This window comes from Stegodyphus dumicola, chromosome 2 (genome assembly GCF_044657685.1).
Source record: "Stegodyphus dumicola isolate Sdum_Otavi_A_Nest chromosome 2, ASM4465768v1".
Classification (NCBI taxonomy): Eukaryota; Metazoa; Arthropoda; class Arachnida; order Araneae; family Eresidae; genus Stegodyphus; species Stegodyphus dumicola.
Genome location: NC_140769.1, coordinates 234,981,824 through 235,007,025, shown reverse-complemented (window position 1 = coordinate 235,007,025; position 25,202 = coordinate 234,981,824). Strand labels below are relative to the sequence as shown.

General features: G+C 33.0%; 1 protein-coding gene and 1 long non-coding RNA gene across 5 annotated transcripts in view; one reads left to right on the top strand and one right to left on the bottom strand.

The window, feature by feature from the left end:
- Window positions 1-25,202, bottom strand: part of LOC118190030 (sarcoplasmic calcium-binding protein 1-like) — a 342,070-nt gene that overhangs the window by 66,120 nt on the left and 250,748 nt on the right. For all 3 annotated transcript variants that reach the window (XM_085811902.1, XM_085811903.1, XM_085811901.1), the window contains exon 3: window positions 18,156-18,208. In XM_085811902.1, the coding sequence (XP_085668028.1) occupies window positions 18,156-18,208 (53 nt within the window). The remainder of the gene's footprint in view (window positions 1-18,155; window positions 18,209-25,202) is intronic.
- LOC118190031 (uncharacterized) lies at window positions 1,009-24,872 on the top strand. 2 transcript variants are annotated; one of them, XR_004758347.2, is made up of 3 exons: window positions 1,009-1,170; window positions 15,400-15,471; window positions 24,525-24,872. It is a non-coding gene; the product is annotated as an uncharacterized LOC118190031 (long non-coding RNA). The 2 variants fall into 2 exon arrangements; XR_015039815.1 differs by lacking the exon at window positions 1,009-1,170 and having other exon boundaries at window positions 15,192-15,471.

Genomic DNA, 25,202 nt, shown 5'->3' with positions numbered 1-25,202 from the left:
ATTTAATTTTTCTTTGGAAAGAATCGCTTTCAATTTCTTCTTCACAGAATTGCTCTCAAATGCTTTTTTTCAGATGGCTAACATTCTAAGGATCGATAACATTAACGCAAATGATTTTAATTAAATTTTAGTTATTTTTTCTCTTTTCATATACATATTGTGTACAAAAAAAGAAAAATAACAGGAAAAAAAAAAAAAAAAAAAAAAAAAAAAAAAAAAAAAAAAAAAAAAGATCTGGAAATAAGTCTTGTCACTTGCTCTTTGCCTCAGGAAAAGAAGAGGCAGGTTTTTTTTATACTATTCATTTTATTGCTTTCAATGATTGTTTTTTCATGATTCTCTAGATCCCCAATTGAATTATTGAAGAGCTGCTGTTATTGACAAAAGATTCATAGCATTGATTATTCATCAAGTCATCAGGGAAAACATCTTCACAAAGAAAGTACTCAGTCTTTCCAACATACACGAAGGTGGTTTATTCTTATTTTACCCCACGTGTATCATAAATTTCCACTCGTTTGATTGTATTATTGTTTCGTTTTCTGTTGCTAGTAAAATTCGATCAGGGACTTCAGATTATAATGATATTTTGATGTAATTATTTGAATTGTTAGTGATTATTTATTAATCTTATGGTGTCCAAAAGACATATATTAATATAATATGATTTTTGAAAACGCATGCCATTTGTATCACACAGCGTAATTCTCGAGTGTATGACTGAAACACTTCTTCTGCGATAAAGCTATAAATTCTCACAATGTTCTAGTATAAAGCTGAATCAATATGGAATTTTTGTAGAAGAGGATACGATCGAAATATTAAGTAATGATAAAAAGTCTGGAAAAAATTGACAAGTCTGGGAAATAAGAAGTCTGTGCTGTTGAAAATTTTGAAAGGTTTTCAGGGCTAGTCAAGGTTTCATACTAAAGCAGAGAGTACGATTATTACACAGTTTTAACTGGTTATCTTTTGCGCTTAAGATTTATCTTGAGTTATCGCTTATATATTAACCTTTGTCATGTGAGAACAATATGTTTATTTGATAAGCTTAAATACTTGAATTTCTTGCATATTTTCATACTTTTGAACTTCTGGTACAATCAAATCTAATAGTGCAGGAGTGTAGTGATTCAGATTTGCGATTTGTACTAATTATCATCAGTTACTGTAAGTATAAGATTATTACAAATATAATTTCAAAGTAATAATGTACAGTGAGCTACATTATATAAGTTTTATACTGAAAAAACTCCTCTCAACTTAGCGGCACAAACAACCCATAGAGAGCCATTCCGGCACTGCTCTGATATCTACTTTCTAGACCGTGGACTCTGGGGTGCTTGTGCATCTTGCCTGGACAAGTGGTCAGCTTCTCGCAGGGCACCCGGTGTTTAGTCCCCAAGCGGACTTGGTACTCATTTTATCGATTCCCTCAAGAGATGAAAGGCTGAGTGAACTTTGCCGAACCTATTCACAACACAACGAATATATTCAATTTATTAACATATAACTTTTATTGTTAACAATGGATATAATCAGGTTATACACAATATGTATTCTGAATCTTACACTTTAAAAATCAGAAGAATGCAAGCACTGAAATAAGAATACACTAGATTCACTGTAACACTTCCAGTCCTTCCCAGCTCAATAATAATAAAAAAAAAACTATTGAATTCTCTTAATCCACAGGCGTTAGTAAATGCATAATACTCGATGCTCATTGTACCTTGAGTCATTTTCTCGATGTAAAGAGCGATAATATGCCGTGAACATCAATCCATTTATTAACGCGGGATAAAAATCGCGAAAGTGAAAATATCAGCGATTAATTAAGCTCATAAAACGGAAGCAGTACGAGGTTTTCTACTATTACTCCATACATTTATAACTTTGAAACAAATGCAAATTGAAACGTAAACAACACTCACACATGGACCTTATAAGAGCTTATAAAATTGCTTGTTTGCAATTTTCTATTAGTTCAGATTTAAAATATTATTTTCTAAAAGAAGTAGTTACAAATTTCCTAACAGCATAGGAAAAACTAAAAAAATATCCAGTCCTGAAAGCATGCAATAGCTTTATAATTATTTGGAACTTTAACTATGCTTGATAAATATGCTAAATTTTTAGAAATCAATCTCAATTTCAAAAATAAAAATATGTAGAAATTCTAATTTGTGAAATGAGGCGCTACAACCAGCCTTTTCTTGACAATTATACGCGCTGCAATAGGCAACCACTGTTAAATTTCTGCAAGTCCTCCGGATGTGATCAAGGTGACAGCGGGCAACGCCTCAGACGAGGGAGAAAACCCGTTTGGGTTAGTCTTTTTCTTATAAGGTCCATGCGCTCACATGCAGGAAGATTTAGCGTCACAAGAGCAATAGAAGCTCATTGGTCCATTTTTCGAAACCCCTCCCTCAGTGGCTACGTTAATGTGCACTTGTGAAATATGCTCCCCGCATGTTTCACACCCTCCCTCAGTGACTACGTTGATGTGCACTTGTGAAATATGCTCCCCGTGACGCTGATTTACTAAGAAATAACACACGGTTCATTTTTTACTACCATTTGGCTTTGATATGTTGAATATACTGATTTTAAATATAAGATTTTATATTCTGTACCTTTAATTTTTTTAATGGGTTAATAATTAATTTGTAATTTTGATCATATTGCTTTGCGTAAAACAGTTTCAGTTGTTGAAATAAAATTACTATCTTAAGATCAGTTTGTAAATTTTTTAATCTTATGGTTTTTATATTTTTTAAATTTCGGAAATTTTAATGTTGCCGAAACTCAGATGTGAAATTCTTCGAAATATTAGGGTATAATACGAAGTTTACAAATTCAAGAATTTTATCCTAAAAGGGACATTAATCTCGAATAGGATATTAGTCTCAAAACGGCTTTTGGAATTCAATATAAACGGCGTATCGCTTTTCAAATTGTTGCCAGTAAATATTATCGCCCTGTATTTAAAAAAGTGAACTAATGAAGAATCCGCATGAATGTATACATGTTTCTGGCACTGTTAAAAACAGCGGCAGCTAGAGCCATCAAATTTTGAATAACGTAGTCCTCCACCCGAACAGGGCACCTGGAAGTCCGAATTTTGAACTTCGAATTGTTTTATTATCTATTGAATAATTAATTACTGACTATTATTCTATTGAATAATTAATTACTGATTGAATAATTAATTATTGTTTTATTATCTATTGAATATTAATTCGAATTGTTTTATTATCTATTGAATAATTGTTTTATTATCTATTAAATAATTAATTACTGACGAAATTTTTAAATTTTATTAAAGTATTAACGAATTTTTATTAACAAACTCAACGATTTCAAAGCGAGCGGGGCAACACTGTTCGAAACAAAATATTTTTATCTCCAGCGAACCAGACTGTCTATCGGAAATTCTAAAGATACGCTGTTTCTAAATATTTTGTGATTTTCTTGTTGAATCAAATTTTTACGTGGCGCAAGCGCCAAGAACATGATATTTAACAAATAAAGTGGACACATAAAACGTTAATAATAAAAGAACAAAAAGACTTTTGTAAAGGCATCTTAGTAAGAAAACTGAACACTGATATGATGAACTGAAAAAAGACTGGAAAAAAATAGGCAAAATGTATGCCAACACTTTGCGCTGCATTGAGAATTCTAAAGTATGCTACTATGTTGCTTTTGAAATTTTTGAAATTTTCCTGTTCAATTATATATGGCGTAAGTGCGAAGAAAATGGTGCTTTATAATAAAGCTAAAAAGACAAAAAAAAAAAAAAAAAAAAAAAAAAAAAGGTTAATTGGAGTGAGTGTAACATCAGACGGGTAGTTTGTGAGCTCAGGGAGAGCTTAAAAAACCTTAACAAATCCTTTTGGGCAACCATTTAATCTAAACCTTTCAGACTTTTTTCCCCTTTTATTTTGCTTCAGGTCACTGCTTACTATAAAATTTGCATAGTATCTAGTTGAATCTGAAAATAAATCTAGTTGATATTTAAAATTAATTTTCTATAACTTTTCGGGAGGTAGTGTGTGGATACGAAACTTTGTGCTAAAATTAAGTAATAAGTTTTGATACAAATGGAATGAGACGTCTTCTGTCCTTTAGGGTTTCTTGATTAACGGGATTCTTCAATCTGATGCTATAAGAACGTATATTTAAAAGCACGAAATTTATTTTCTCTTTCTTTTGATACTGGAAATAGAAAGGAATTTTCTGAGGGGAAAAAACCTATTTTTCTAAGAATTCTTTACCGAAACTGGATATAAAGCTGTACTTAAAATTCCTTTACATTCTGTCTCTCTTCAGCCGAAAAAGAAAAGAAAATCTTGAGAATTCTTTGACTTTTTTGGTTGCAAGAAGAGATAAAAGACACAAATATTTCGTCTTCTTTCAAATTGTAACATCTATGAGTGTTTGCTTTTACGTTTTCGGAAGCACACTAAGATGTAATATTTTGCGTTTCTATTCAGCAGTTAAACAGCTAACGTTTTCAGTTTTTGTAAGAAATATTTGTGAAAGTGTGTATCTTTACATTTGCTTACCATTTTTTTTTCAGAGAGGGAGCATATTTCCGGCATCTCGCATAGACTATGCCAAATATGCACTTTTAACTGCATTTGGATCCGTTTTTTTGGATTCTTAAGAAAGTCAATATTTAGGAAGATTTTTAAAACCGGGATGAGATGGGGAATGCCAAGAAAAATGAATGCACGAGTGTTTTTTTATTTGCAAGATAGCTTGAAATGCTGTGTTGAATATTCAGATGGATAACTGAAAAATCCCTTGGCAATTCGTGTACACAAAATCATGCACGAATGGGAAAGAAGATAAAATAATTTAATCCGAAAGCTTCCATTGCATAACAACATTGACAGAATCAAGCCATTCCAATTCTAACTGAAAACGATGAAAAGAATATGTGAGAATTTGCTAAACTAGAATTATGCAGATAAGATAGCTCAAAAGATCCTGAAACGTGGAATTTTTAAAAGAATGCAATAAGACATATACATACACATTTTGTTCATAGCTAGATGATTTTAATGCAGTTAATATGTGAAATTGTCATATTTTTGTGTAATGTAACGCGAAACAAATTTTAAGGGAAGCTATGCCGGAAAAATAAGAACACAGGGGCATGTGCATTGAGTAAACCGGTATCTTGGTAATTCGGTGATATATCGCCAAGCTGACAACTGTTTACGACTTATTTTATCACCAAATTCGGAGAGAAATCGCCAAAAGTCGCAAAATTTGGCGACATTTGGGTCCGGTCCCTGTATCACCGTAATATGTATTGAAATTGAATAAATGTAATTGACCACTATGTTAGCTGTAACCGTAATTCTACCCTCATATTGTTTTCCAGTTATTTCGAGAAGCAGAGAGTACTAAAAATAACTAGCCGGCTGGTTGAAGACTATTTAAGGTCGAAGAGAGAGCATTTGCTCTCCTCTGTCAGATTACACTACTCACTTGGTTTTACTCTCCTGGTTTTCTTTCTCCAACGTTTGGTTTTTAAAACCTTGTTATGGTGTATGTTCACTCCCCTCTCTTCATCTCAGATCTCCTCTTATTGCGCCTGACTTATTACGTTATGTGCCTTTACGGCAGTCTTATCAGTGAGCCAGCAACATCGCACATATTAGCGATAGCCCGGCAATACCTGTATTGATTGAGTGAGTGATTTTGCTCTCAGTTGCTTAGTTATTGTTGTGCGAATCGTTAGTTTTGCGTGAATTGAGATATATCCGACTTAGCGTTTTCCTTAGATGCGCTTTTGCATTGCCTTGTGTTTAACGTTGTTTTTAGTAGTTTGAAGCATAACTACTGATTGTACTGTGCGATACTGTGACACCTGTACGAGTATTTACAGAACTTTGAAATGGTTATTTTGATAAAAGAAATTTTTATTAACCTATCATCGGACCTTTGTGCATTCAATCTATTACGAACCCGTACGCACGAAAAAATTTTATCGCATTTCCCCATGCATGCTTTCGTAGTGTGGGTGGTTAGCACGTACAACTATTAGTTGGAAAATTCAAAATCCAGTACACTGATATCCCCCATTTACCGGCTTTGAAAAATCTAATAATTTCTACAGTTTTCAAAATTTGAATTTGTTTGACTGGATCATGAGTTTATTCCCAGTCATTAAGCGGAGGAAAATATGAAGAATTATCATATTCTTCATGCAAACTGTAAATATTTAGTACGCCCAGCCAGCAAATAAAAATTTCGTGGTTCGAATCTTGGCGAGGGAAAGAGTTAATTTTTTATGTTTATAGCTCCAAATATGTTAATATCTTACAAACTTAAGATATTATAAAGCCAATAAAATATGTTTTCTAGCTGAAAATGTCACTTTATATATGCTTTATTTTCTGAATTTATCGTAAATTACGTTTCACCATTTCGTTTCCTGAAACAGACACGCAGAAGGATTTTAAATTTTGAGGAAAGCGACATAAAAATCTAGAACGCTTGAAATGTAAGAAGGTTTAAGGTAGAACATAAGGCCGAATACCACTTGAAACACGCACATCCTTTCTTTTTTTTAAGTTAGAAATAATTAATAGATTAGGCATTGGAATGAATACATTAAGTTTTTCTGCAGTTGGAAACATGAAAAATCAACTGAGATCTCACTGCTAATCGAAGCTCGAATTAGTGCAGTCTGGATCTTGCAGGTATCCGGTTTAGGTTCAGTTCTGTTAAAAGCTGTCAAGTAAAAATTTCGGTATTTTCCGCAATTTTGGAACTTATACCATTTTCCTTTTAACAGTTCCCCTTGATCTGTAGACTAAATGTTTTATTTATTATAGCCATATAGTCAGACAGCAAGGAACATAAAAACAAATCAACAGGGCCTGTCATTTCTTGCAGAATATTAAGAAGCAAATTTACATCTTCATAGTAGACTAAGTTTCTGCATAAGAGACTGTTACTATTCGCAAAATTTAACATATTTCTCTTTAAATTTTAATCAACAAACTTTGTTATTTGAAAGCAACATTTTGCCACTGGCGGAAATAAAATACTTCTAATTTCACACACTAGGTGCTTTGTTATTCAATAAAACCTGCGATTTTGAACTTTTAGATGTAATCTGGAAGATTATTAAGTGACAAACTAACCGATTTAAAAGCAATAAACACAGTTCTTAAGAACTAATTTAGATAGGACTATTAATAGTACCTGACTGCTGTACCGAAAGGCTGGATTTGAATCCCCGAGTAGGCCTGGATGTTTATAAATGTATAGTGTTTGTGTGGCATGGAGGCACTCTAAATATGCTGCGAGTCAAAAGTCTTCTCGAGAGGTTAGTGGTAGGACAAGAGGGATGGGGGAAAGACACTCGGACTCTTCCTTCCGGGGCGCTGTCCATCAAAATTGGGGTCGGAATTGAGCAAAGTCGTACTGTCAGCTGTACGGCAATTAAGGCTGTTGCCAACGGTAGAGGCAATCTTGCACTCCTTGCCACGATGAATTTCGTGGGCTTGTTCTGATGGTACTGTCAGACAAGAGAGATAAGTCACAACAACACTATTAACGAAAAAATGATACAAAAGCACTTTTTGTACATTTTCTCATCATCATTACTTGTTGGAAAGGGTTGATTCTGTGGATGATTAGCTGTGTTTTATTATTTGTTTTCTTTATGCATTTTTCGTTTTTAAATGTTTAAATATTACGCTAATTTTTGTTGCTTTGACTCTTTCAATAATAGTTATTTGGAATTTTATTTTTAACTTAAATCAGAATTAATGCTCATTAATTTCAGAAATGTAATAGTTTTTAGTCCATAGGAGGCAATTTGCCGTGGAGGACTATTAATTTCGTTTTGGCATTTTGCATCGAAAACTTTAAAAGGCTGTATTACTTTTCAAATCGTTGCCACCATGTAATATCGCTCTGCCTTATATTTAAAGAAAGTAAGTAATGATGAATCTGCATAAATGTATGCATGTTTCTCGCATTGTGATAAAACAACGGTACCTAGAGCCATCAAAATTTGAATTACGTAATCTTCCAAAGAATATGGGCATGTGGAAGCAATAATTTGAGTTTGAAATTTGTTTTCTTATCCATATCCTATTTTGTAACACTTCAACAAATTTTTGATTAGGAAACTCAAGGATTTCAAAGCGAGCAATGGCAACACTGTACGAAAAAAAATATTTTTATCTCCAGCGCGCGAGACTCTGTATCGGAAATTCTAAAGATATGCTTATTTTGATATTGCTGCTGAACTGAATTTCATAGTTTGAGTGCGTGGGATATAATATTTTATAAATAAAGGAAAGAGACAAAATTTTCAAAAAACGCCCCTTTGGACGTAATTTAAAATCTGAAACCTTTCAAATTTTTTTGTCTTTCTGATTTTTCAGTTTTTTTTAAAGAACCCAAGTGCGAGTTCCATAAAGTATGCATGAATCTGGCAGATTGATAATGTCTTTATTTCCATCAATAACTTATTGTACATTAGACAGACCGACCACAAATATTCTTTGCCAACGAATTTAATAAGGCCATAAATTATTTATTACTTCATTACATTGGATGTCACAGTTAATTTAAATACTCTCCTGAGGTATACGTTTTTATACATCGTAGCAGAATAATATTTTGGCACCTTTCCCTACAGTATTTAGTTCTTTCAGAGTTTAATTATTTAATTAATTATCATTAACTACGATTATACTACACCTATTTAATAAGAATTCTATTTTATGCTTAAAATTATTTACAGCAATAAAATGAAGAGAAGTCATAAATATGAAGATCGTAATTGCAATTCTTACATAATGATACATAATGATTATTACATAATGCGGGGAAAACTAGTATCCTAGGTAAAAAAATATAGTACACTAACTAAATTCTGTGAAATTCTTTTTTTAAGATCATGAATGTTTCAGATGAAGAGTAAATGAACAGTCCACTGAAAAAGGTAAAACAAATACTGCACATTGAGCAAAAAACTTAAGGAAATAATCTTGAAGCAAAGTCTGGCCTTAGGTATCGTTTCCGAATAATGGAAAACAGAATCAGAATAGAAAGAAAAGAAAATGTATTTAAATCTTTTCTTTAAAAAAGGCCAAAAAGATAAGCGGATTTTATAGCTACAAGAGATAAGTCTGGAGACTAAATAGAGATATCCGTATTTAGAATTCGAGTGGTATTAGAATCTCCTTTTAACCGTTTAGCTAAAAGATTTCTGTAAAACCTCCGATACTTGTGTGGAATACGAAACTAAATTTGTGGTATAGAATCAAAACCTTCTTTGTGTTCTGACTGTTTACATTTGTATCTATAAAATTTTATCCTAACAGAAGTATAGTTTACGAAACATGTTCTTCTAAAAATTATTAAAGAAGCTGTTATTATAATATAATAATTAAAAGTTAGCTAAAATAAAAAGTAAATAAATCAAAATTATTACTTAAATTTGCTATAGTCCCTTTATAACGCATTTCTACAGCTTTCTTGGCATGCCTACATGGTGTAGTGGTCTGCACGTTCAGCGCGTAATTGAGAGGTCAGCGGTTCGATTCCCGGCGAAGGCGTTGCTAATTTTTCATCTTGCCTGCTTCCAAAAAAATGCCTAATGTCTTTGCAGTGAAGCCCGAATTAAAATGGTGTTGGATGATGATTCTCCTCACCCAGGATTTGGCGATTGGGTGCCCTAAAAACCCAAGTCGCCCTTTAGAAGGGGGATTATATAAGGTATTTCTCCCGCCTTCTTAGCGAACCTTCGTGGTGTAGTGGTCTGCACCATCAGCGCATAATTGAGAGGTCCGTTGTTCGATTCCCGGCGAAGGCGTTGCATATTTTTCATCTCGTTTGCTTGCAAAAAAATACCTAAAGTTTCTACACTTAACTCTTCATTTTAATTTGTATATTTCCCCTTTCTGTTCTAAAAATAGTAAGTGCTTTATAATAAACCTCTCTAAACTGTGAAATTTCGAAATTAATAACTATTATGACTTTGACGTAATAACTAGTAAAGTCCTGTAAAGTCATGACTAGTGTTACATAAAAGTATAATGAACATATATGTATATATATATATGATTAATGCTGGTATGATATAATACGATATATAATATATATCCATATATTCTTACATATGATTACCAAAAATTTCGTAGAACAACACTAACAAAAGAATACCATGTTCCTCTGATGAATTCCAAGTAAAGATCTGTAACATAATCATACTCGTTTCATATTTATCTTTGTCCAGACAATATATTTTCTAGTTCCCCTCTTTATAACGAATTGTAATACTATGAATTAGTTGTTGTTGTGACTTATCTCATCTGTCTGACAGTCATATAAAAAACAGTCAACATATTTTATCGAAGCGAGGAGTACATGATTACATGAGACATTGTCATGGGCCTCGTGTAATATATAGGTGAGAGTGAGATTTTGTCCAGTTTTATTCCAATGACATCCAGGAAGGGTACAAAGGTGCCCAACTTTATTTCCAACCATTAAACTTTCCGAAAAGAGGCTCGCCGTATATGTTAAGTGCTCCCATGCCGCAAAAACGCTATGCATTTACAAAAATCCAAGCATTCTCTGGAATTTGGACTCAGGGCCAAAGATACAACAGGCAACATCTTTAACCACTATTCCGATCATGACTATGAAGTTGCAAGGTATTATGAAACAACAAGTGTGCTCGTTTAGGCGCTTTTTCTTCAATTATGCTACTATTTCTATTACTATGATACTATTTCTACTATTATGGTGATATATTAAAAAGATGAAATTGTATATTTATTGTACAATATCATCCATCTCGATCAAAATTACCATCTTCTACCTCAGACCTCAAACTATTATCACATATGCATAATGAATATTATTTTAATATTGACTTAATTTAATTATAATTATTATTAGCCCCAAAGGGCGTTAGCCCAGAAGGGCTACTAATTTTGCGTTGGTTTATTATAAAAGTCTGAATCAGTTTTCAAACTCTTGCCACCAAATAAATATTAGAACCCTGCATTAATGAAGAATCTTCATGAATGCATGTATATTTCTCGCACTACGAAGAAACAACGGTACCTAGAGACATCACATTTTGAATAACCTAGTCCTCCACCCGAGCATGGTCACCTGGTAGCCCGAATTTGGAATTTGTTTTATTTTGTCTTATTCATATTTTGTAAAACTTTAACGAACTTTTGATAAACAATAATGTACAATGGCAATACTGTACAGAAAAAAAAAAATCATTTTTATCTCCAGCACGCGAGACTGTCTATCGAAAATTCTAAACACATGCTGTTTTTAAATATTTTGTAATATTGCTGTTGAACTGAATTTTATGTGGTTTAAGTGCGAAGATTGTGATATTTAATAAATAAAAGTAGCACACAAAACGCTAAAAAAAGGCTGTTTTGGGCATAATATAAAATCTGAAGATTTTTAAAAATTTATTTTTAAATTATTGTTCTTCAACTTTAAATTTGTTGTTTTATTGTTGAGAGTAATACGTGGAAGGAAACGTGGTTGCGTACCATGTACCATAAGGTAAGGTACATACTTGATGTCGGTGAAACATGAGTTTTAATGGGTGCTTGTTTTGAACTTTGTGAAACAGATGAACAGGGAGTGTCAGCCTAAGACATGTGAGAAAAAGCAAGATGGATATCGGTGATTAACTGATATAAACTGTTGCGTTATATCTGTAGAGTTTGTTTGACAATTCCTTTAGGTCAGCAGGCTACAGTTGTGTGCGATACTTCATATAAATGATGTCCGGGACACTCTGTGGATTACTAGTCCTGATCTAGTCTTCAGCAGCTATATTCCATGCCAAAGTTTCATGCATCAAATCTCCGAACCATGCTGGATAGAATCACTGCTACTGGTCACGTTGATAATCAGGACCACACACACGCCGGACAGGCATATCGGGACGAGTCCCAATCTTCACACATTTCTTGGCTTCTCCCGTGGAATTATATATCGCTGAACATTTCACCAGCCACCCAGACGGGAAAGTGATTGCAGACGCTGACTACCATACCGAAAGAATCGGAGTTCGAATCCGGAAAAAGGCATGGATATTTGTAAATGTATAGTGTTTACGCGGAATGGGGGGCTCAAAATATGCAGCCAGTTTTAAGTTTTTTGAGAGGTTTGTGGTAGGGCAAGAGGAGGGGGAGACCTCCCTATCCGTTACTGAGGTGCTCTTTTCTAAAACTGGGGCCAAACTAAACATAAAGTCGGACTGTTACTTGTTTGGAGCTCAAGGCTCTGTCCAGTGGCAGATGCAATCTTGTATTCCTTGCGACGATAATAACTTGTGGCCTTGTCCTGATTGCATTAGAAAGTGAGATTAGTAACAATGAACGTTTCATCTCTTCAGCGTTGCGCAGACACAAGGCGGAATGCAAATTTCTCACCAAAATTACTAATTTTAAATTATTATTTTAAATTGTCATTAATTACTTTAACTATTTAATTATTAATTTTAGCTTTCCTTTGCTATTGTTCAAATGATAAATTGCTATTTAAAATTTTCTACTACAATAAAATATTTACGAAATGCAATGACACACGCGTGTTAACGATTTACTCCTAATAGCTTAGCATGAAAGTTTATAAAAAACATTATTCTAAACAGGAAATGTCATTAAAAATTTGTTGGAAAAGAAGAAAATATAAAAAATGCATCCTTATTTATTTAAATGCTTATATTTACTGCGGAGTTCTACTAATGGTATTTTAAATAGGCCTTTAACTTGTTACAAAAGTTGTTATCATCGTACACGTAGTAGAGTAATTACTAAAATTTTTAACTTCCTCAACTACTTCTGGAAAAAAAAATACGTATTTCAGAGAGGAACTGTGAAAGAAATTCACTTAACTAGTTTTTCGCTAACTTAGAATTGTTTACTTAAGGGGAAATATATATTCTAAATGGAATGTTTTTTTGGTCATTTTTTTTTTTTTTTTTTTTTTTTTTAATTGTAATTTTCTAAAGTTTGCTAAATATTAGAAATATCGGTATCGAATAGCAGTTTTTTGTAATGCATTCATAGTTCCAGATTTAAAATTCAGTCTGGATGCGTAGTAAAGGTTCATTCTATTTTTTGTGCGAACGGCGTTAGCCCAGAAAGGCTATTAATTTCGTTTTGGCATTTTGCGTTGAAAACTTTAAAATTCTGAATCACTTTTCAAATTGTTGCCACCACATATTATCGCCCTGTATTATATTCAAAGCAATTAAATAATGAAGAATCTGCATAAATGTATGTATGTTTCTAGCATTGTGATAAAACAACGGTACCTAGAGCCATCTAATTTTGAATAACGTAATCTTCCACCGAATATGAGCGTATGGAAGCCCTAATTTGGAATTTGTTATATTATCGATTTCATATTTTGTAAAGCATTTATGAGTTTTAAGAAACTCAACGATTTCAAAACGAGCATTGGCAACACTGTACGAGAAAAAAACATTTTTATCTCCAGCGCGCGAGACTATGTATCGGAAATTGTAAATATATGCTTTTGTTAAATTGTTTTGCGATATTGCTGATGAATTAAATTTTATGGTTTAAGTGCGAAGAACATGATATTCAATAAAGAAAGGTAACACGCAAAACATTAAGAAAAGTCCCTTTGGGCGTAATATAAAATCTGAAAGCTTTCGGATTTTTTTTTTGGGGGGGGGGGTGTAGTTTCATCATGAGAATTCTTTCAATGTTTGATGTTGCCATTTTTAAGTTCTATTGGTTCAATTATCGTAAGACAGAACGCGACAATCCGTCAATTTTTAACGCATTAAGTTCTGCACGTAGATTAAATGTTTAAAACATCGATTCCAAGTTGTGGAAATTCTAATTATGAAATGAAGTTTTTAAACTGTAATTTGATCTGCTACGCAAATTCATCACGAAAATAATGATCACGAAGTCGAATGTCATGAATCGTCAATGAAAATAATAATGATTATTGGTTGGTAAAATGCACATCATACAAAAGGGACGTTTGAACTCATTAATTTTAAGAGCTGCAGTATTTAGAGAATGGCAAAATATTTTAGATCATGATAACAAATGATTAGGAATAGATTATACTCATTCATACATTTACAGCCTGCAGCAGAGGTGCAGTAAATCCGTGATCACTAGTTATTCGACCGCATCTCCTACACTCGAGAACGACTAGGTTGCATCGGCGTTTTGTGATTAATGTATTTTTACTGGAAGAGTCTGATTAATTTTCACAACACTATTTCGAAGATATGTTGATAGAAAGCTACATTATTGTCTAATAAAATATTGAGTTAATGGGGATACCAGTTAAAGGATATGTGAAAGAAGGGCATATTACTCTTAATGTTGGTTTTGAATGTCTGAAACGCTTATTTGGGAAACAATAAAGATACTATTTGGTATAAGGAGTGGAATCCTAAGTATTAATACGCAGAAAATATTGCAAATAAATGTGGAAAACTGATATTCTGCTTGAAGAAATGTTGCAAATATTTCCATTCTCTATTGATTCTGATTCGAAAAACTGTTTATAATCTTGATAGCAACATAAGTGATGATAATTTGTATGCTGTCAAGTTCTGATGCGAATAATGGCGAATTGAATGATGATGACGGTGGTCAGGATTTTTTATAATTTATCATTGGGCTCCAATACACACTGTAATTAATTGCGTTTTTACATTAAAATCACATACTTTGTAATTTTAGAATTATATATATATTAATATTTATTTTAAAATAAACTGATAAAATAATTGCATTACAAAATTTTTTTATAAAAGTATTGCAATGCAGTTACGTTATCATTTGATTTTATATAAATTAATCAGTGCAGATGAAACTCAATGTAAATATTTGCTCATTATTCATTTATTCGAGCGTCAGATTTGACAGTTAAACCACCAATCGGTAATCAAAATAATTCAGTGAATATTTAAACGTATTCATTTAATTAACAGTTTGATACAATACAGATATTATTTCTCATAAAACTGGGGTACAATTAAGACAGAAAGAAAATGTACAGAAAATTCACATTTTTTACATGAGAAGTGACGACAAAATTAATATTTGGTACTTAAGTATTATCGCAATCATTTTCGTAGAAGACGCCAAATTTCAGAATTCGCCAAACTGTGGCAGCCATGCGTATAACAGTTCTTCATTTAAGCAACGTCGCCATTTTCGTATGCGTTTCATTTATTCTATTCAAAATTTCAACGGTTTTTATCGACAAACTGTGATACCTTTTTGTATTAAACTCAGTTTTAAAATTTGTGGCTATGGGATTTGCCTACAATGAAATATTTTACTGCAGACATTTTGTATTTTGCAGGAATACGGGATCTAACCTCAAAGAGATGGCTAGAAAATGCGCAACAGCGCAAAAGAAGCAAAACCTTCGTTTGTAAGTAGTCTTACTGGTTGATGTTTTCGCTAAAAATACCTAACTAAAGGATACAAAACGCATATAATAATTAATATTTTGCAATTATATGTAATCAGTCTTTTTCTTATGTAAAAGGATGATCAAACTGCGCCAGGTTGGTTGCATTAATACATAGGTACCTGATATTTTTACAGAAAGAAAACCGTTCTCATTTTGTGTTTACGGTAATAATCTTTGATGAAATAGTGTTGCAAATTTCTGCAAATATTTGCGCATAATTTTTGTACAGAATTAGGTATCTTGAAGCTCTGAATCCAGCAGTGTTTGAATTGAGAAAATAGCTCAAGTAGAACCCGAGGTATAATTAGAAACTACTCAGTTGTCGATATTTTGCAGTTTTCCTCTAATTTAAGGATTTTTTTGGAAGTCATTGAAAAGCGCATTTTCGAAACTCTGGCAGCGATTTTTCGCGAAGCTTCTAGAACTCTAAGCACGACTCTGGCAATCAATAAATACGACTCTGACAATCAGTAATTAGTCATTTATCATCGAAGACCTCCTATGAAGGGCACATTTCACGTACCATTCATTCTAAGGCTCCATAAGGAACTCTTTAATCGCTCTGAGAGGTACTGCTTAGGTAGTAGAAATCCAAATCCAATACTGCAGTATCGTAGCAGTTCACTACTAGTTTAGTTTTGAGTTATTTCAGAGAGAATACGGGTCAGAGTTAGCTGAATTGTGTTCCAGAGTTTACTGAATGGGTGATCTCGTCAATCTGCAATGGTTTTCTCATGTTAAATGGATTTTCTTTCCATGTGTGTCCTTCTTAAGTTATTTACAGCTACTAATTTTGCTATGTGCTCTCGTTTCTGTAGTAAATTATTAGTTTCTTTCAACTCTTCTGAAGCAAATGTTTGAAGAAATCTCCTCGACCAGCAGCTCTCAACAACATCTATGTGTCTTAAAAATTTGAACTAATAAGTAAATTTAATTATTATATTATCGCTCATGGTATTTGAATTAAAACAGCTTCAATGCTTTTATTTTGATTAGCATTAGAATAATTTTATTTTCCTAATTTTCATTAAATTTCAGTATGGAATATTGCCAGCTAGCAGCATGTTCAAATATCGTTCATTTGCAGTTAAGAGTAATATCACTTGAGCATGAAATTTGAATGTTTGTAATCAAGCTATAGTGATTCTGAGTTCATTAACGAATATGATATTGCAGATAATAAGTGCTTTGGAAGAAAAGTGATCTCACCTCAGTCTGGATAAAATAAATTAGACAAATGTTTTGATGAACAATATTCGCCCTTCACATAACCCTGAAGATAATTAACGCAAGGTTATAATCAAAACCTTGGCTGTTATTTTTGGAATCTAACTACAATAATGAGAAAATATGCCTTTTATTGATATATGGGCGTATATCTGGGCAGCGAAAACACTTTTAGGATACTGTGATAATTGTTTTGATTACAGATTTCTCTGAGAACAATAAGGTGTCGATTGCTCCATTTGGGCTTCAGTTGCGTTGAACAAAACTGAATTTATTAATTTTGTTGGAAAAGATAATCGTGGCCATTAACGGTAAATTAGTATGTTTGATCCTTAAATATATCAATTATAAACATGACTCAAGAATGTTTAGGGAGGAGAAATATTAAAAATTTAGAAAATTTGGAAACGTTTAGTCTCCAATCTATCATGCTAAAACTGCTTTCAGTCCCGACTTTATTAACTGATGCTCTTCTCGATCTTATGTAGTTTTCTCCCCGCCGCGAGAGATTTCTAGTTCTTTTCGAAATTACTGGAAGGCATATGAGGGCCTGATACGGTTATAGTTGCATAAAAGATCAATTATATTTATTTAATTACGATACCCATTGCAGTTATATGGGAACCGGACCAAAATGTCGCGAAGTTGTCGCCAAGTTTGGTGGTTTTTGAGAAAGTCCTCGCCAATTTGGCGACAAAACTTAGTTTACAAAACTGTTGCAGCTTTTCGATATCGCGCCAATTTAGAAGGGGAAAAATCACTGAAATCATTTATATATGTACTAGTTTCGTAACAATATTATGTATGTTAGCGGCGTTTATAATGTTTGTATTTTCGCCGAATGTATTTAGAAGACCCTTGATCCTTTGAGCAATATAACGCCGTTGTCGCCGTTGGTCGCCGAACTCGAGCATTTGGGAAATAGATGCAATCACCAGCAGGGCTTGCATAGCTTATTAGTTTCTAATGGATCAGCTGCCCCTGCTTAATTAGATTCTAATGAATCAGCTGCCCCTGCTGATGGCGCAAAGCTGTGTCTATCTGTTCGCGTGCGACCTTTTATCTATACCTAGATTTGCCCCAAGATTCTTTTAAAACAGTCATTTGTTAAAAATCTTTTATTTATGATAACACAGTAAGTAAAGTAACGGAAACAAATCAGTTTATTCCATTGCTTTTTAATCCACCAGATGTTTTCAGAAGAATATTTCAAGAAATAGAACATTTAATTATGAGGAAAATAACTTTCGGCGATTTAATGGTTAAAAAACAAAGAATTAACATTGAGAAATTAGCACAAATGAATGTAAAATTTATTTCTGCTAATTACATACTGATCGAAACGCACTCCAAATTTATTAAATACTTTCATAATATGCTTAAATTATTTGTAGTTTTAAATAAAAATGACTTACCAGTGCCAAACATTCGAAATCGTTTACGTCGAGGTATCCATTGTTATCAGTATCTGAAAATACAGGAAAATATATCTATATTGTATGTGATATATGGTTAATATATACATACGAATATATTTAGAAAACTGGACGCATGAAAAATTGTACTTAATATTTATTAATATTATTAATATTTTACATAGTATACTCCAAGGAAAATTTTAAAAAGGGCATGAAAATTTACATAAATGTTTTCAAAAACTTATAGAGTTTCCATTTATATAACTATTAGTTAAAAAGTAGAATGCCATTTTAAAGACTATTTGGATATTCGAATGGATAATTGGCTTGTCCTCTGTTTGTTTGTCAGATGCTTATAGTAATTACCGAAAAGGAGTTTCTTTTCGCACCTTATATTTTAGTTTATCAAAGGTTCAAAATATTCTTCTCTGTAAAAGTAAAGACTAAAATAATGCTTCCACAAAATTGAACCAGTGTAATTAATTTTTATTAGAAACTCATGTTTGAAAAAAAAAAAATGGGCTGAAGAGGCATAAAATAAATTTCGCATGTAAGACTTTTTTTTTAGTAAGGCATTAAGCTTGAGGGGAAAAAGGGCATTTTATGCTAAAAACTGAATACAAAAAGCACCAACAGAATGAAAGCAACGTGTACTGATAGGCCATTACGGAGTAACGAATAGCTATTATGTTGTGTATTGTAATATAAAATTATCATTGTGGAGAAAGAACTGTCATAAATCGACCACTTTTGTTTAATTCAGAGATTCCCCAACTTTGTTTAGCATCGAGGCCTTTAAAAGGAATCGTTTTCTTCATCAACCTCCCTTAAATTTTTCTCTGTAATATACAGTATATTTCGCTCTGTAATAATACTCCAGTAATAATTGCAAGTAAATTATATAAAGATAGCAATTTGGTTAAGTGTATGAAAAAATATCTTGGAAAAAACTGTTTATTAGATTTAAGTTTAATTACTTTAGAAATATAAACAGGTTTTTTGGAAACAAAATTTCAGATTCTAACTGCGCAAATGTTATATTTTAATTAATCTCATGGCTGCGCTTCACATATTGATACAATTGTTTTAATATTTGGCATATAGTTGCTTAATTTAGCTTTTAAATCATGTCGTTCAAAAATATTCAATCTGTTTCTCATTTTCTATTCCAATTTCGCGTTCTTCATATTTTTTTAATTAAAAAGAATACGTGCGTGTTCTTGCGTTTTACTTTATTTTATCCTGCAATTATTGCACAAAAATTTAGACTTTAAAAATATTATTGATTTAAAAAATGTATTAAAAATTTTCAGAGTATTTTCCCATTATATTTATTTTATATGCTTTCTTCCTTATTATATAATACAGTTTTATATCGACAAACAATAAATGATGAATTTTATTAATAAACTTTTTTTTGTAATGAACACGATCTTATTATGCCGATAAACTGCCGGGGCATATTCGAATGTCGGCTCCCAACTGATCCCTTGATCATCACTGAGCTCTTTTAAAATTTCATCGATCTTCAGGAAGTCTATACCTACCCAGTTGAGAACACCTGTTTTAATTTTTTTTAGATAAAGAGCTCTTCTTATAATAGAAATTAATTCTTACAATGAAAAAAACCAGTCATAGAGTAAACAAAGATTATACATTTTATATACTGTGCGTAACTATTTTTCTATTAATATTTATAGATTACGTAATTCTGAACTTTGTAGACCAGTCTGTGCGTCCTACTAATTTGTTTTAATTAATTTAATACTTTCTTCAAATTATGTACAATAGTATCTTTCGGTGCACCAGCGGCCGATCGGTAAAAACCGCTGAATACTGGTAGTTCGATCCGGGGTTCTAGTCCCGGCGAACGGGCTGGCTGCATGAGCGTTTTCGTGGTTTTACCCATGTTAAACGTGGATAGGAGCGAATTTCCCTTAAAAAATGTCCACGGGGCACCTCTCCGTTTCCACGTGGTGCCTAAGGGCGAAGCACATAATAAGTAGAGAAAGTATCTTTCATGTTGCTACAATTAGCAAGCAAAATTATAAAAACATGTAAATGTAATGATGAGCTCAACATCGAGTACTCTAGAAAGATAAAATTTACAGAAATAACGCAATGGAATAGCTGTTATGAAGGAATGTGAATATATAGTCACGTCATATAAATACACATATCTAATTCTACTGCTTTGTTTATTTACGTAATATGTCACACCAAGGACAACAGAAGAAAACAGCTTTATTAATCCTTCTTTATTCACGTATCTATTCTTCTCAATATATATATAGTAGAAATTGTGATAGCTCACGAGAATATCTTTATCAACAGATAGGTACGTGTCCTGGAACATTGACGAACACAGCGCATATTTAGTTTAGAATGATAACAATATATTGGAGAATGTATAGTAATAATAACACAATATAACAAATGATGTATAGTAATAAAAAAACAATATAATATCCTATAATAATAACAGCTTATATTATTGAATGTAAGAAAACATAACTTTGATTAATGAAGATTTTTCTCACAGTGGAAACGCTTTCTTTATTTAAGCAGGATCATGTAGGGGACTTAAATGTGTGTGTGTGTGATTATGGCAAAGCCTCGAGGGCTACCTGCCTAAGGGAAGGGATGCCTTCGTGGAGGACTTTCTAAGGGGAACTGGCTCGTATACACGTTATACATCGGGAAAACCACGAAAACGCCCATGCAGCCAGCACGTTCGCGGGATTCGAACCTCGGACCGAACTACCAGTGTTCAGCGACTTCGCCGCTCGGCCGCTGGTGGGCCGGTACTTAAATGAAAAACAGGTTACAAATAGAAAAAATAGACTGAATAAATCTTAAGAAAATACTAGAAAATTATTACGACTCGCTCTGTAATGAAAAAAACGGGGGAAAAACAAAACAAGTGGCACCTCATCTAGGAAATAAAATATAATTATAAATGATTACATTTTAGCTTCTAGAGATTGGGTAATGAAAACGAGTTAAAATATGGAACATTCCAAAATTATAAAGTACTTTCTCCCTCCTTTAAGCTTGCCGTCGTGGTGTAACGGTAACACACTCAGCGCGTATTCTTCAGGTCCAGGTTCGACTCCCGACAAGGGAAATAAATAGCGTACACATTGTAATAATAACGTAATAATGACTCTACAAGATTATACTTGACTAGTACTGTTACTTTAGCCTTAGGACCCTAACAGACTTGAAGAGAGTTATCGCTATGTCTGAGACAGAGCAACAAAGTCTTAGGAAGGCTATGGAACAACTTTCTATTTAAACAGAACTTGGAATATAAAACCATGATTTCGTGCTAGAATAACCATAGCCGGTGGAAATGGAAAACTGACATAAGAACAGCCAATTCATATTAGACGTTCATCCGGAGTCTACACAATTAAATAGTAAGCTGGCTCAATAATTAACCGGCGAGTCAGAATAAATATAGGCGGCGAGAGACGCGAGGCCCAGATAATTATAACTGCTAGAGCTGGTAGAAGCTAACAAAGAAGTGTGCAATGACAGAAATACTCGCTCTCTGAAAATCCAAAAACCTCAGCTTAAATACACATGAAACTAATTCGTATTGTAGTGAGGAATGCGGAAAGGAGAAGTTAAAGTAAAGACCGAAATCATAATAATTGGTTAATTAACATAAGGTATTCTGCACATAGATCAACACACCAAGATTTTTAAGGATATGAAAAGCTTCAAAGAAATCTAATAAACCAATTAAGAAGGTTTATTTTGAATGATTTTGGCAGAAGCAAAACTTAATCTGTAAGCTAGTAGTCCAGTTCTGGATGACAGAATAATTATTTGTTTTCTTTGTTTCGAACTTACGATTCATACTCTATGATTCAAAATTTAAGCTCAATTTGTTTTCCAATGTACTTCAAGCGGCACTGAAAAGAAATGCTAAAAAGTGCCCAAGAGTTCATATGAAAGAGATTTAAAAACATAACTAGCGTATTTTATTGACAGAAAAAATAAACTCGAAAGTTAAATTCCTGTAAAAAAACGATGCCATGATTTCGTTTCGTAGCGTACGGTGGGAAAGAAAGACGGTTTGGTTTGTTTGATTATAGCAAAGCACTTAAGGACTATCTGCTTAAAGAAAGGGATAGCCTTCATGGAGGATTTTCTAAGAGAAACTGATTTGTATACACGCTACACATGTGGAAAACCATGAAAACGCCTATGCAGACAGCCTGTGCGCAGGATTCGAATTTCGAACCGAACTACTAGAGTTTAGGGACTTCCCTCTCGGCCGTTATTGGGCGCGGCGAAGGAAGACATTCCGATTAAATTATTATATTGATTGAAGAAAAGAATGCTATTTTGCTTTAGAACTGGAATATACTTGACGTCAATACTTAAAGCCGTAAAACCTCTGTCAACTGCAATGGCTCTAAAATGGTTTTTGGATAAGGCTAATTTTGACTAACAAAATTTGAGGGCACAAAAGTCAAATGTGCAGAATAGACTAACTTTTGGGCAGCAAATGACAAGTTCAGGTATGACATGGAAGACAAATTAACAAAGGTTTATGATATACTGAGGTATCAGAACGAGAATTGTGTGTGAGAATGTAAATAAATGAAAGAAAATTGGACTTTCCAAGCTAAGTGAATTGGATGGTTTGATCTTACAGAATTCATAGTTGTGAGGATTTACGGTAAATAAACATTATTGCTTTGAAAAACAACTAATGTGTCACTGACATAATGGATGCAGAAGGGAAAGTTAAGTTTCTCAAACATTTTTAATTCAAAATAGTGCACATAGATATTCTCGAGAATAGGATTAAGAGGATTCCCCATATTTAATCCTTTAGTTTGACGATAACAGGCCATTTGGAAGACAAAACGCGTCTGGTTGAGAGAAAGTCGGGGGATGGAAATTAATTGTTCAATTAAACAACTTAGAGAATATTATTATTTATAATAATTGAATATCATTATTTTGAATATCATTATTGTAAATAATGATATTTTCTAAGTCTAGTTCCTAGAAAAGCATATAGCACTTTCTTCGAGTATTAGCTATCAAATGAAACCATGAGGAATGTTTCTGAGTTTATTATATTCTCGGGTTTACTTGGTGTGCCATTCTTTTCTAGCCTTGTACTGTTCTATTAATGACAAAATATTATGCTTGTTCCTTTAATTAAAAAAAAAAACAAAAACAAAACAAACAAAGTGATGAAATAACCGTTTTTGTAAAATCCTATTCTTAAAAGCACGTACAAATATTTAGGAATTAAAATAAGAAAAATATTTATAAATATACCAGTATTTATATCAAGTAATTAAATAAATTCTTGAGGTTTACCAAGACATAAAACATAGTTTTAATTGACAGAACAGCATACTCCTTTTTATGACGTAAGGAAAATCTCACCAGAGTTTACCGCCCAGCGTTTAATCTCAGGATCAATTACCGTTGTTAGAAGAACCGGCTGGCTGCATGAAACCTTTGGTGTTTCTTTCTTACGCAATTAAAGTGCAGGCCAGTTTCCTTCAGAATGTCCTCCACGACAGTTCTCCTAAGGTAGGTAGCCTCTGAGTTTAGTTCCATAATGACCATCTAAACTTGAAATAATCTCATCTTATATCGCAGTTTCCCAATTGTCACTTACTTGTGAGTCCCAGGAAGATCTAGGCAGGAGTTAGGCTAGTTATTGGGATACGGCAAAGTGCACGACAGCTCTTTAAGGAAGGGAAGCCTTCGTGGACGACGTTTTAAGGAAAATGGCTTGTATTCACGTTACACACGGGGAAAACCACGAAATTCTACCACGCAGCCAGCCCGTTCACCTGGAATAGATCCTAAAGCTAACTCCCCAAATGCAGCTACTTTAACTACTAGTGGGGTCTATGCAGGAGTTACGGTTCCGAAAGTCAGTACAGGAGATTGAGAAATATATGATCAATAAGCATACTTTTGGATTATTTGTCTGAGTAAACACTTTTTAAATACACATTTAAATACTCATTTGTTTATACAAATATTAATTCACGCATTGTTATAAGAACTATACCAAATTATGTCAGTCGAAAACATTCACACATGTTGATCCGATTGAGTGTAGTTTCATGTCTCTCTTCGAATGGAAAGAAATCCACACTTGGCAGTGATATCCAATGTTCTTGAACAACGTGTTCTTTCAGTACACACCACTGCATGTACGTAGCTGTGAATGCTTCGAGATTTGTCAGTTTAAATGTTTTGAGAAATCTTTACCAATTTACTTTCCATTTTTCATATGACGTAAAAAGCTTTAATTAACAATTTGATGCAATATGAGTGACATAACTACCTTAAACGTTTCCCTCTTTTTTTTAGACAATATATGATTACGTTGAAAGGACATTTGGTGTACCAATGTGTGAAGTGTAGAGGACGCTGCAGAAACTTGAAGGGAATGCTCAGAGAAAGACGAAAAGAGAGAGAAGGATAAAAGGATAAAAAAAAGAGAGGAAGAAGGATTAAAAAAGAGAAAGAAATAAAAAAAGAACACTGAGTTAAAAAGTCCGGGAAAATTGTTTGGTTTTATGTACTTTTACGGAGTATTTTGTTAATCCTATTTGAAAAACACTCTTGTATATTAAGTGACTACTGATTGTGAAACTTCAAATTAATGCTCAGAATGTCGTAAAACTAACATTTATACAGTAAATACTTTTCGAAATAGCATCCGCTCATGAAATTATAATGAATTGACTAAAATATAACAAGAATGTTTTTAAGAAACGAAAAAATAATGCAGCTTAAAGCCAAAACGCATTACGAAATTGTGAACTAATATGATACTTAGATATTTACTCAACCTAGACAGGTCGTTAAAATGTGGTAATTCAGTGACATGCTCTGGCTAAGAATTCCAATTAAACTTCGCATAAAACTTCAATCAATCTTCATCATTATGATTTTTAGTACGCTGCTCAATTAAGAAGATCCAATATTAAGTGCTTAGTAATTAAAATTTTAGTGTGATGTTTTTATTGCTGCAGCTATCAAGTC